The 13,078-nt window shown below is 51.5% G+C and overlaps 4 protein-coding genes across 4 annotated transcripts; 3 read left to right on the top strand and 1 right to left on the bottom strand.

The window, feature by feature from the left end:
- Positions 1-219: 219 nt before the first annotated feature.
- On the top strand, positions 220-2,592 carry vps27 (ESCRT-0 subunit protein VPS27; the record flags this gene model as incomplete). The annotated part of the gene is made up of 5 exons (XM_002557859.1): positions 220-287; positions 387-519; positions 583-864; positions 923-1,694; positions 1,751-2,592. The coding sequence occupies 5 exons, from the start codon at positions 220-222 to the stop codon at positions 2,590-2,592; spliced, it is 2,097 nt and encodes a 698-aa protein (XP_002557905.1).
- A 664-nt stretch (positions 2,593-3,256) lies between these two features.
- N7525_001491 (uncharacterized protein) lies at positions 3,257-5,119 on the top strand (the record flags this gene model as incomplete). Its single annotated transcript, XM_002557860.2, has 1 exon — positions 3,257-5,119. One exon carries the CDS (start codon positions 3,257-3,259, stop codon positions 5,117-5,119), a length of 1,863 nt encoding a protein of 620 aa, XP_002557906.2.
- A 426-nt stretch (positions 5,120-5,545) lies between these two features.
- Positions 5,546-7,296, top strand: N7525_001490 (cytochrome P450; the record flags this gene model as incomplete). The annotated part of the gene is made up of 4 exons (XM_002557861.2): positions 5,546-5,761; positions 5,830-6,027; positions 6,104-7,180; positions 7,240-7,296. The coding sequence occupies 4 exons, from the start codon at positions 5,546-5,548 to the stop codon at positions 7,294-7,296; spliced, it is 1,548 nt and encodes a 515-aa protein (XP_002557907.2).
- Positions 7,297-7,738: 442 nt separating this feature from the next.
- Positions 7,739-12,604, bottom strand: N7525_001489 (BTB domain and ankyrin repeat protein; the record flags this gene model as incomplete). The annotated part of the gene is made up of 1 exon (XM_061211921.1): positions 7,739-12,604. One exon carries the CDS (start codon positions 12,602-12,604, stop codon positions 7,739-7,741), a length of 4,866 nt encoding a protein of 1,621 aa, XP_061071147.1.
- Positions 12,605-13,078: the final 474 nt, after the last annotated feature.

Genomic DNA, 13,078 nt, shown 5'->3' with positions numbered 1-13,078 from the left:
AATGCGGGATGCCTCTGGGGTAATCAGATGACAATACTTCACCGCCTCCAACCTATGACGCCAGGGGCTTAGTCACTATTGAGGTGCCTGGAAGCTCCTCCTCCGACTTTCCAGCCTGATCTTCATATTTTACTGCATTTAAGTGTCTTGGCTCTCTGCAAGCTGCTGTAACCTGTGTTTCTTGGATATTACACGCACATCGGGTGTTTCGCCTTTACTATGGCAGGCTGGTTCTCTTCAACATCGCCGCTCGATGAGCAAATCGAGCGGGCGACAGCTTCTTCCCTGTGAGTTTTGATTGCCGCGTCATTATCATACCCATATGTACCGGGGCTGCGTACCTGGATTGTCTAAAATAAATGATCACTTGGCTAACCCGCTCATAGAGAAGACATTGCCCTCAACCTGGAAATATCGGATATGGTTCGATCGAAGAGCGTTCAGCCCAAGGATGGGATGCGGTCTTTGAAACGACGACTCGAGAATAGGAATCCCAATATTCAGCTGGCGACATTGAAGGTGAGACATTGCTCCCCGTTGATGATAGGCTTGGAACAAGCGCTGATAAGCCTGCCCCTCCAGTTAACGGATACATGTGTCAAAAACGGAGGCACCCATTTCCTGGCCGAGATCGCGTCTCGGGAATTCATGGATAATCTTGTTTCATTGTTGAAATCCGAAGGCGCCCCCCTTAATGCCGAGGTCCAGGGGAAAATATTGGAACTTATTCAGAACTGGGCTATGGCTGCACAGGGCCGTATGGATTTGATGTATTTGGGGGAGACATATCGCAAATTGCAGAATGAAGGCTACCGGTTTCCACCGAAGACAGAAATGAGCGGCAGTATGCTGGAAAGTAGCGCAGTGAGTGTGCCTCAACCCTCCGCTCTGAAGCAGAAGCTAATTTGTGAATCTGCCTCAGCCCCCAGAGTGGATCGACTCTGAAGTCTGCATGCGTTGTCGGACTGCCTTCAGTTTCATGAACCGCAAACACCACTGCCGTAACTGCGGTAATGTTTTCGACGCCCAGTGTTCAAGCAAGACCATTCCTTTACCGCATCTTGGAATCCTGCAGCCAGTCAGAGTAGATGATGGATGTCATGCAAAATTGACCTCCAAGTCATTTGCGCCACCGGGAATTTCGGATCGATCCACGTTCAAAAACAACTCTATCAGCAAATCTAACACAATGGAACCTCGTGCTGGTAAAGCGGATACGGGATTCGATGAGGACCTGCGTCGGGCGTTGCAAATGAGTCTTGATGAAGCCGAGGGCAGGGGCCCTTCAGGATTTGTACCGCAGACAGGCAATGCTCCAGAACCCGCGAAGACTGCCCCGCCGCCGGAGAATGCGGACGATGAAGATGCGGACCTCAAGGCTGCGATTGAAGCATCTCTGCGTGATATGGAACAACACAAGCAAAACCATGCAGCCGCATTGAAGAACGTGCCCACTCCTAGTTCTATCTTGCGCGATTCCTCTAGCACACCCACCCCATTGCCTAAAAATCCATATGAACTAACCCCTGTTGAAACCGAGAATATTCACCTCTTCTCTACACTGGTTGATCGGCTCCAGCATCAGCCGCCGGGCACAATTCTCAGAGAACCGCAAATCCAAGAGCTGTATGAGAGTATCGGTGCGCTTCGACCAAAGCTGGCTCGGAGCTATGGAGAGACCATGAGTAAGCATGGTGAGTTCAGCAGTCTTACCCACTTTATTTATTGAGCCGCGAGCTAATCGTCATAGACACATTATTGGATCTCCATGCCAAGCTTTCTACGGTTGTACGTTACTACGACCGGATGCTGGAAGAGCGCCTGACAGTTGCCTATTCTCAACACACCCTTGGCCATGGAGCTGTGCCTGGGGCGGCGCAGTATCCAAATATTCAGCCAGCGTTCCCTGCTCACGCTCCCGATACCCAGGGCGGAGCCGAGAATTTCTATCATGGAAGTCAATTGGACAGCTCTCGCCCACCTACTACCATGTATGCACCGCGGCAAGTGAACGGCGATGGGTTCCAAGGTCTACCCACCTACTCATCACAACCTCAACACGGGGCTCCCACAAATGAGTCTTACGGTCATACATGGGGTGGAAATACCTACCCGACCCTTGGACCACCTTCACCCAGCAACGGCATTCCAAATAATTATACCAATACCCCAGCACCAAGCGCCCCGGCTCAATATTACGCAGGACCACACGACCAAGACTCAGCCAAGTCACCCGGCGGAGAAACCTCATATCAGCCGTCGCCTATTATGCGCCGGGACTCTCAGTACCAGGCCAGTGCGCCTCCCAGCGGTCCTACCCCCGTGCCCGAGCAACACGCATCTGCCGGGTATGTGCAATCGCCAGGCTATTCTGTGCCGCCTACTGCGCCAGCACTGCATCAGCAGGCAACTGGCCCTTCTCAGTCTTACTATTACCCGTCACAGTCCCAGCCTCAACAACCTCATAATGCTGTGCCATCTGCCTACCCTTCAATTAACGCTGGGCAACCGGGGTCGTATGCACAGGAGACTCCGCAACCGCCTTACCAGCAACCAGCACGGCCAGTGGAGGAAAACCTGATTGAGCTATAGCGTAGTCACAACTCTTTTTTTTTTTTCTTTTTTTTCCTTTTTCGCCGGCGTTATCTATGGTTTTATCTGTTTTATCTGTTCGTTTTCTTTTTTCTTTTTTCTTTTTTCTCGCCCGATGATACCTGAAGACTTTTAGCAGATTGAATGTGTAGCTTGCAGTGGGAATGAAGAGATCTCAAGTATACACGAACAGACATCGCCTATTTTTCCAATATCTGTTCCAAAAGGTACTTTGTCTTAAATTATTCTTATTGCTATTTAGCCAGGGGACTAAATCGTCCTAGATTGTTTCATTTATACCATTTTTGGCCCAGAAGTGTTGTCTCTGCCTTAGGCATTCCACAATATTGTTACCCGCTCCTTAATCGCCGAAGACAGCGAGATCACCCTCTCTCTTCTTCACTTCTCTAATTTGCCCCCGGATTTCTCTCCTGTTCTTCTTTTCGCATTTCATTTGATTCTTCATTCATTATTGGTGGCCGTTAAAACCGGTGTAACCCGGCTTCTAATAATTGAGTCTTCATTGCTTTTTGCCTGCATGTCCTCTCTAGTCTGCCGTGAGACGTCTTGATCAACTTGCCTCGGCCAATCCCCACATTCTATGCCCCGAGAGCACAGCTGATTACCCGCCTGTGGCTCCTCTGCGAGCTCTTCGCTTACTGCCATGCCTACCTCTAACGTCTCAAATACCTCTTCCCCTGTCAAGCGCCCGGGTCTCGGTCGCCGTGCAGTGTCGTCCCATGCAGTCGTCACGCGCGCCAATCCTAATGACCTGTCGCTGTCGCACACGCAGAAGCCACCTTTACACCATAAACCTCACCGCGCCCATGTTGTCGGTGCTCACCGCAATCACCACCGCAACCCCTCTACCGGCAAAAACTTCAACAAGCTCCAACGGTTCCAACTAGCTCCTGAGACTACTGGGCGGCATCATCAACGGAAGAAGTCGGCCCCCGCAACTCCAGTAGCGAGCCCGAAGGACAGCGGACACGTTCGCTGGGATAACGTGGATGATCATACAACTAATCCTTCCATGAAAAGAAACTATTCCACTCCTGTGTTACGACGGAATCCATCAGCCGTTGGGAAGAAAGCGTTGGTGACGGAGCGTCCAACTTCCAGCACGATAAAGAAAAAGACGGTCGGCTTTGAGCTGGGGGATGACGAGACCGACGACGCTGAGTGGGAAGATACCACGCAGTCACCCGAAAGTACGAGGCGCAACTCGGTGGCACCATCCAATCCCAGCGCAGATAATAGTACCGTTCTTGTCGACCACCTTACGTTTGTGAAACGACCATATCCTCAAATGCCTCGAGCGACCAGTCTCCCCGAGTCAATCACCACTAAGTTTGTCCGAGAGCGTACTGAACAGGATGAGGATAAGGATGAGGAAGAGGAAGCTGAGCAGCAGGACTCGGAAGAAGAGGCCGAGGAGACTAGTCAGCACACTGAACAGAGCGACATAGCAACCCGCCTCCTAAGCCCCAAGCGCTCATCCAAAGCGCCCCCTGCCATGTCCTCTATCTCGGCTATGGTGAAGCCAGACTCCAAGAATCTCAATCCCGCGGCGCGTAGTAGCGCATCTCTCAACCTGGCTGCTGGCCAGGACAACGCTCGGCGGACATTCTCTACAGCCAGCATGGCCAGCATGCCTGGCTCTCACCCGCACGCCACCTCATCTTCTATGGAAGGTGGAGTCTCCAAGTTCATTTTGAACAACAAGAATAGCATGCAGGCATCTTCTCGCACCGATTCAGACCCAAATACCCCCTCGTCGTTCCTCCCGCACTATCACCCACAAACACCACCCTCTCCGAACAGTGCGGCGGCCAAGTTGACCGCATCTCCTGCGCGGCCGCGTGGTGCTGACCTGCCATCTCGCACACAACAGAAGCTTTGGCTTCAACGTACTGCCACCCTCAATAACTCTCCTCCCGATAACCATGGAGTGACTGCAGCAGTTCCGTCATCTGCCATTGATCCAACATTTATTGCCGCTGGCCACGGCACTTATGACGCCGGCAGGGGGCTCAACGGCGACGGTCGAGCTGGTGCAGGACACGACAGCGAAACCCGTCATATCCGCAAGGCGTATGAGAAGACATCCCTGGAACTGATGGTCGTGCGGCGTTTCCAGTCTCCCACCGGCCAGAGCTTTGCTCGTCTTCGTCATATTCTCCGAGCCAACAAAGCGGCGCAAGGATCGGCTCTCGGCAAACCAGTCAAATCAGCACCCTCACTGCCCCTGCTACAGCAGGGCAAACGGCACAGTCGTCTTAGCTCCAGCCCTGCATCTAAATCCCAACCACGTAATCCAAACCCCGCCTCTGATCCAGCGACAAACGAGCCTATCAATACTGCAAAGGCCGCCAAGTCTAATGATCCATCTCATCGCATCCTCTCCACTTCAGCCGAAGCTTCGCGCGATGTGAGTGGTGACAATGACGAAGAATTTCAAATTAACGACAGCGCCATGCTGATCCGCCGGATGTGGGAGAGCCGAGAAGTCGCCATCCACGGCTAATTCATTATTTTTCACCCCCTTTATGTTTATGACGGTTGGCTCTCTATTGTTGGGCGTTTGCATTCTGGATTTTCATCAAAGCGATCAGGTTGAACTAAATTATCTGTTATTTTTGCTCTTTTGCCCTGCATTCTTGCTCCATTATGTTGATATGAGTAGCCAATGCCACAAATTTAGATGGTAATCACAACCCACTACGGCCAGTATGCCCACTCAGTACTTCCAAAACAAATCAGCTGCCTGGGACTGGCCCCTGTCGGCTGGTGGGCATCCGGGGAAGGGCTGAATGGCCTGACCTGATGATTAATCGCCAATCCTCCCCTCCTGATTTGCCCTACAAAACCCTAACTATATAGCCTCATACGAAGCACTCCAGACTTCAAAGCTCTTTCTTACTCCCATTACGTGTCGGATCAAAAAAAAATCATGGATCTTGTCCCATTGGTAGCAGGTCAGATCCTGTGCATTGCATACTATACCACCGGACTCGTTCTGGTGTCAATCGTCCTCAATGTGATCAAGCAGCTCGTTTTCTACAACAAAAAGGAACCACCTGTTGTCTTTCACTGGGTTCCTTTTATTGGAAGTACAGTCGCCTATGGCATGGATCCGTACCAGTTCTTCTTCGCTTCTCGTGCCAAGGTGTGTATATCTTGCAGCCCTCGATGCTTCTAAAGTCAAAGACAATACCTACTAACAAACACCCCTAGTACGGCGACATCTTCACCTTCATCCTGCTAGGCAAAAAAACAACGGTATACCTCGGCGTTGAAGGCAATGAATTCATCCTTAATGGAAAGTTAAAGGACGTCAACGCCGAAGAAGTCTACGGCAAGCTTACAACGCCCGTCTTCGGATCTGATGTTGTCTACGACTGTCCCAACTCCAAACTTATGGAGCAAAAGAAGGTATAACTCCTTCTGATTACCCGTCACACCTCCCATATCCAATATCTAGAGCTAACACCCAACCCCCCTAACCCAGTTCATCAAATACGGCCTAAGCCAAGAAGCCCTAGAATCTTATGTCCCCCTAATCGCCGATGAAACAAGCGCCTACATAAAATCATCCCCCAACTTCAAAGGCCAATCCGGCACCATCGACCTCGCCGCCGCCATGGCCGAAATAACCATCTTCACAGCAGCCCGCACCCTGCAAGGCGAAGAAGTCCGCTCCAAACTAACCTCCGAGTTCGCCGAACTCTTCCACGACCTCGACCTCGGCTTCACCCCAATAAACTTCATGATCCCCTGGGCACCGCTCCCGAACAACCGCAAGCGCGATAAAGCACACGCACGCATGCGCGAGATCTACTTTGAAATCATCCAAGCGCGACGGGAAGCCGGAGAAGACAACGTCGACTCCAGGGATAAGGGCAAAGGCACAGACATGATCTCGAACCTTATGCGCTGCGTGTACCGCGACGGGACACCAATCCCAGACAAGGAGATTGCGCACATGATGATCACGCTGTTGATGGCGGGTCAGCACTCGTCGTCTGCGATTAGCTGCTGGATTCTTCTGCGACTTGCCTCGCAGCCTGAGATGACGGAGAAGCTGTATGCGGAGCAGATCCAGAATTTGGGCGCTGATCTCCCGCCGCTGCAGTATAAGGATATGGATAAGCTCCCGCTGCACCATAATGTGATCAAGGAGACGTTGCGGATCCACTCGTCTATCCATACGCTTATGCGGAAAGTGAAGAATCCGATGCCGGTGCCTGGGACGGAGTTTGTTGTTCCGTCGTCGCATACGCTGCTCTCTTCGCCTGGTGTTACGGCGCGGGATGAGCGGCATTTCCGTGATCCGTTGCGGTGGAATCCGCATCGCTGGGAGAGTCGGGTTGAGGTTGAGGATGCTTCTGATACGGTGGATTATGGATATGGAGCTGTTTCCAAGGGAACGCGCAGTCCGTACTTGCCGTTCGGAGCTGGTAGACATCGTTGTATTGGTGAAAAGTTCGCCTACCTTAATTTGGAAGTTATTATTGCCACGCTTGTGAGGGAGTTCAGGTTTTTCAATCCTGAGGGCAGGGAGGGAGTGCCAGACACGGATTACTCGGTAAGTCATTTCGGTTTCTTTTGGCTTGGGTTGAGGATAGGTGGCTGACTTCTTGCTAGTCTCTCTTTTCGCGTCCTATGCAGCCGGCAATGGTGCGATGGGAAGCCCGTTCATAGGGTCGGAAACCGAATGTTGTTAATTTTTAGTCTATTCTCGGCGAATTAATTTTGATTGTGAAAGAAATGTGCCCAAAATATTCATCATATCTTGAAAGGGAGATGTTCGTAAATTCACCAGAAGTAGTATATCAATAACAGGCAGTCTATCAATCTATACCGGTCTTTCGTAAGTGACCAGTACTTCACTAAAACGCCATATTTGCCCAAACAGATTCTAAATTGATGAACGAGAAGACCAAATATGGTGTATAGGTGAAAGGAAGGGGTATGAGTAGATGGTAAGAAATCGCAATGAAACAACCGCTGATACTGTAGTTCAAAAGCAATCGTATCTCGGTGGAAATTAAATGGAAGCCGAACATGTACAATAGGAAGTATCCCGAGACCTAAAAATAATACCCACAGAAGAGAAGCCACTGAGAGAATGAATGCCTTCTTCTCAAGCTGTTATGTCGTTCTTGCCTCTACCGCGTGGGTTACCACCTCCACGACGACCATTAGCATTCGTACCTCCAGCACGATTTTTATTTGGGCCTTTTTGGGACTGGGCTGGGGCCTGACCACTCTGATTCGTTTTGGGGGTTGTATGCCCAGAGCTTTGAGCCGATGCGCGTCTGTGATCTTGAGGAGGTCCATCACCGGTATTCTTATTACCTCGACGCTTGCGCTGGCCACCAGCAGCGCCAGGCGCCTTGCCGCCTCGTCCGTCCTTTCCGGAGCGGGGTTCATTTGGCTCGGGATCTACCAGCCCTTGCACACGCTTGCTTTCTTGATCCCACCACTGCTGGAACTCCTGCTCGGCCTGGATCTCATGCATCTTATGCTTGGCTGTGGCTGCCTCACGGATGGCTTCTTTTTCGGTCTGTTGCTGGAGCAAAATGGTCGACAGAGAGTACGAGCCAGAGGATGGAGAACGTGATGCAGATAGGTCAGGGCGTGGGATATGACGAATTGACTGGATGGCTGGCTGTGGTGATATCGGTTTCGAAAGAGGAGAAGGCTGTGGATTGCCTGACACACTGCGGCGTTGTGTTTGCACAGGCGTAGCCACCGGCTTTGAATTTGGCGGCGGCGTGCCGGCCACAGTCTGCCGCATAGTCATGGACCGTTGGGTTGATTTAACAGCCTCAGAAGCCGGGGCGCTTTGGCCTGGCAGAGGATCGAGTCGAGGCAGCGATGCTGGAGAAGAAGTTGCTGGCTTCTGCCAAGGGTTCTGTCGTGCATCTTTCGCCTTCTGCTCGGCAGCCAGCTGCTCTTGCATCTGTTGTTGCTGACGCTTCTTTCGCTCCTTTTGGGAAATCTTGGGTACAAAGCTACCGCTGCTTTCGCGTCGATCTGCCATGCCCAGCGTGAGGTTTGATACCCGAGACTGTAATGCTTCTCCCATGATGTCTTTAATATCCTTCTTGGAGCTCGAAATCATTGGCGAGGTCCATGGCGCAGAAGGGGTATTAGATGCTAGGGCTTGTTTTTGGTTTCGAGTATTTGCCCTGAACTCAGATGGGGACTGTGCTAGTAGCGAATCTGGCAGGGAAGACATCTGGTCCTTCAAGGAACCAAGATCGCCCAAGGACTCAGCCTCTGGGACGCTCGCCCCCAAAGCTGGGGAGTCTGGGTGTGATTGATTTTCAGGTATGCCTTCTGTGAACCTGAGTCCACGCATGGCGCCCTTGCCTTTCGAATTACTTGGCGACATAAGAGCCTCATCGTCCATTTGAAACATGAGGTCCCCAGTTGACTGCCTTGGCTTCAGCATTGGGCTACCACCAACATTTGGTGACTCTCCAGATACACTGGCCTTTCCTTTGCGTACAGATGGAGATGAAGTGGCCTTCACGTTAGGCGTTGACCGCGCTGGCACATCATAATCCTCGAGACGACCTAGACGGGACTGCAAAGTCATGGCATCGATCCTTCGTTGCTTATCTGCTTCCACGGAGCTGACAATTTCGGGGTATTTCTCGAAGACATACTCCTCAGAATTACGCCCACGGGATATGGGCCAGCATGCTAGCTGATTCTCGCGGCAGATCAGATCCAACTCCCCAAGGAGCGTAGTATCCAAATCTTCGAGATATCTATTAGCGAGCATGGCCTCGAGATTGAGACAGATATATTCCAGGGCGGCATCCTTGAACTCCGTGACACAGCAAGGGGCAATGGAATTGAGCAAATAGCACACGTTGCGCGTTGTGACAAAACGACCAAGCATCTTCTGACACACTTGAGATAGTCGGTCGATCATCAGCTCATTTGCCACGAACATTACATCCAGAAGCAAGTCAATGAAGTCATCAAGATCTTTGGTCCGAACTTCATCAAACAGGCGTTCCTCTGTATCGGCGTATAGGTAACGCAGGACAAATTCAAACGTCGAGCGATCAATGTGCTTGAGGTCGACATGCACACTCTGGTCTGACTCCGCTTTTCGCGAGTCTAGCCATCTTCCACCCGCGTAACCATGGAAAAGAGTGTCAAAGAATGGGCATCTCTGGCACACGACCTGGCTGTGCACCTTGATTGTATCGTCTTTGAGCTGAACAGTCACGTCTGCGCTGTCAAATAAGAATGAGTGGTTGATGGCGTGAGCCATGTCTGTCTTCAGGCTTCTTTGCGGCTCCACCATTAGTCGTGCTGCCCGCTCCAGCGCTGGCAGGCCCAGTTGCATAGAAACCCGCATAACTTCAGTGCGGACTTGCCGGAAACGGGCCGAGTTTGCGGGTGAGCTCTTTGCTAGGCGCCAAACATCGAGAATGCCATCTGCGTAAAGGAAAAAGGCCACATTCATAACCGTCAAGGAATCAACACCTTGCAGGCAGATCTGGGGATGTCCATCCTTCCCGTATTCAATGTCAAAAACGTCTGGGACAGATGAATAATATGATCGCCGGAACTCAGCCAATGCCTTTCCCAAAACAGGACTACGACCAGCTATAAGGAACTCATGAACAGGAATGCTAGAGTCAGATAGGGAGCTGGTCACCCAAACAGTCCCCTCGGTCCATACGGGCAAGAATTGATTTTCAACATCCGAGGACGAAAGTATGGCTCTTTGGATACTTTTCCCAGAGGAAAGCACAAGCGGGACATTCTGAGCGTCATCATCGAGGATAGAGTCCAGCTCTTCCATGACTGGCATTGTAAATGGGGACAACGGCAACATATCATCCCAAAGGCTGCTTTGTCCGACATGAATTTGTTCTCTAGTCACTTCACACTCACGCTGAGCGATAGCATAGGCCCCGAAGGCATTGCTGCGCACTGCCACTGCCCGTGAGAGACCAGGTATGCGGGCAAATTTGTATTCTTTGGAGGCTCCCTCCTTGTTCTTTGTCCGCCGTTCCTTTCTCCACGCAGATCCAGACGTTGTACAGATGATGATCGAGCCGTCTTGTCCGACATCAACATCACTCGCTGCCATGTATGATTTCTTAACGGACCATGCTCGAACAGGGGCAGATAACGAATTACGAATCTTTGCGGGATTGGTTGTGGATGTTGAGACCGGAGAATTATCGGACTGGTTGACTTGAACAGTGAACACATCACCAGAGCTGGATAATGCACATATGGTGTTGCCTCCACATACAATCCTGACCACACGGTTCGCAGTCTTGTCATATCTGGTTGCCATGAAGCTATCCCTGATAAACCTGGAGCTCACCTCCAGTGGGAACGAGAGTTTTGAATAGCCATATGACGAGAAAACCCAGACTTCGTGGTTCTGAAGAAGCACAGACGTAGCACGGTCAATTGCGGACACCATCTTGATTGGACAACTGAAAAGGGATGCCCCAACACGTCGTGGTGTCGTCTGTACCTCAAGCGAACGCGCATCAGAATCGACCAAGCCAAGCTGACCTTCATTCTTGCCAAACGTATAGAGACCTGAGGTACTGAAGACCACCGAGTGGATAGACGACGCTGCTGCGCCTAAGATCGTTTCTTTCTTGAACGGGTTAAAGATCTGGCGAGGAGTCGTCTGGACAGGAATGTCGTTTTTGTTGCTAGTCCTAGGCAGGCCATAGCCAAGTTGCCCGAATTTGTTACTTCCCCAGCTGAAAATTTCACCCTGCTCGGTAATTGCCAGGCTATGGTCTTGACCCAGAGCAGCTGATACGACTTTCTTCCCCTCCAGTCCTCCCGTTTCAATACAAACAAAGGTGAAACGCGTGGACTCATCTCCCGTTCCTAGGCGGCCTCCAGGTCCAAATCCACACATGAACAGATTAGCCTCGGGGTCATCTGTAATTATGGCGGTATGCAGTTTAGACATGATAATGTCTTGTAACTTCATTGGCTTGTTTCTGATCAACGTGGGCAGCTCGGTAGATTTGCTCTTGGGAGCGCTATCCTCAAGCCCTAGGTGTTCCAATTTCTCTTGGTATTCGCGGTAAAATCGGCGCAAAAGATGCTCAGGGCGCTTCAAAGAGATACGCTCAGGAAATTGTCTGTCATCCTGGTCCCCTAGACCAAGGTTCAGGTTCTTGTTGCTTCCGAGTGTGAAAACTTCATCGGCGGAAATATTCACGGTCCCTTTCAGGGCACTCCTGAGAGCGTATGGCCCATCTTCCTCATCATCTCCAAAGTTTGAGGCAGTATTCGAAGCAGCATCGCTGCCCAGAGCATCATCATCATCGTCATCATCAAGGCCTGGGTTCGGCCACTTTTCAGAGAGATGCTTAATGTCGCGGGCTCTAATAGTCGCCCCGAAGACGTCAAAGGGACTGCAACCCTCACGGTCTTTGATCTTGATCAGGCCACCACTCGGATGACTCGTATTTCCACCTTTGCTGAAATCTGTCATGTCCTGTAGGTCGCGCGCCATGAGCGCCAGAGCAATTGTGGCATTCCCAGCGTAAAGAGCCCGATGCAGAGCCGTCCATCCGCTCTCCCAGTCCTGCGCATATATATCGATAAATCGAATTTCCAACAAAGCGTGTGCGAACTTGAAGGCGGTAGGTTTCGAGGACGAAGCGACGTGATGCAGCAGTGTTCGACCGTAATGATCGCGGGCATTGACATCAGCACGCGACAAATTCGCGCTCCCGCGGGGGAAGGCCGTTCGGTCAGGCACGGAGGACGAAGGTGATGATTCGGTGTTCTTCTTACTTCTCGGCGGGTTCGGGGACGAGGCAATCATGGACCCGGGGCTTCCAGTCTTCGATGACAGATTTGTCGCAGCTCTGGATGTGCCCCCAGAGCCTCCTGCAGCTCTCGGCCCCGCGAACGTCGCGTTCGCCAGAGACCGCTGGAACCGCTCGACATCATCTTGAATGAAATACTCCCAAAGCTTGTTACTCATGTGCTCGGAGGGGTCGACGCGCCGAATCTCTTATCAGGCCCAAGCTGAGCGTCGCCGTCACCACAGTGGGGTGGACCGCGACGGGGGAGCTGGGTGATAAGAGAGCTCTGGTCGGAAGGGAAAGGGTAAGAATTGCCGACGGTAGGTAGGTCGACGCGATCTCGGTGATATCACAAATTTTCTGATCGTGGGATTTGACGCGAAATCGGTTGTGGGTTCGGAGTATGCGCGTGTGGCGAAAGTGCTTTGGCGGGCAACTCGAAAATTTCGAGGATACGGAATGAGGGGTGTCTCGGCAGGGTGGGAAGATGCCTAATATCTCGAGATGGAAGGAGCAAAGATGTTGCAGGTCGCACTTGCCAGAAATCCTGTCCTCGATGTCATCCATGGATCGTGGAGCCGCCGCCCAGTAGGCGATAACGACCTCCGGGTCGAAAACCATGTGTCGAAAACCATGTACACAGTAGTATATCT

Source organism: Penicillium rubens (assembly GCF_028828025.1).
Source record: "Penicillium rubens strain IBT 27055 chromosome Unknown utg000001l_segment0_segment0, whole genome shotgun sequence".
In the NCBI taxonomy this organism is placed as follows: Eukaryota; Fungi; Ascomycota; class Eurotiomycetes; order Eurotiales; family Aspergillaceae; genus Penicillium; species Penicillium rubens.
Note: the sequence above shows the minus strand (reverse complement) of the source record. Positions and strands in the feature narration are given on the sequence as shown.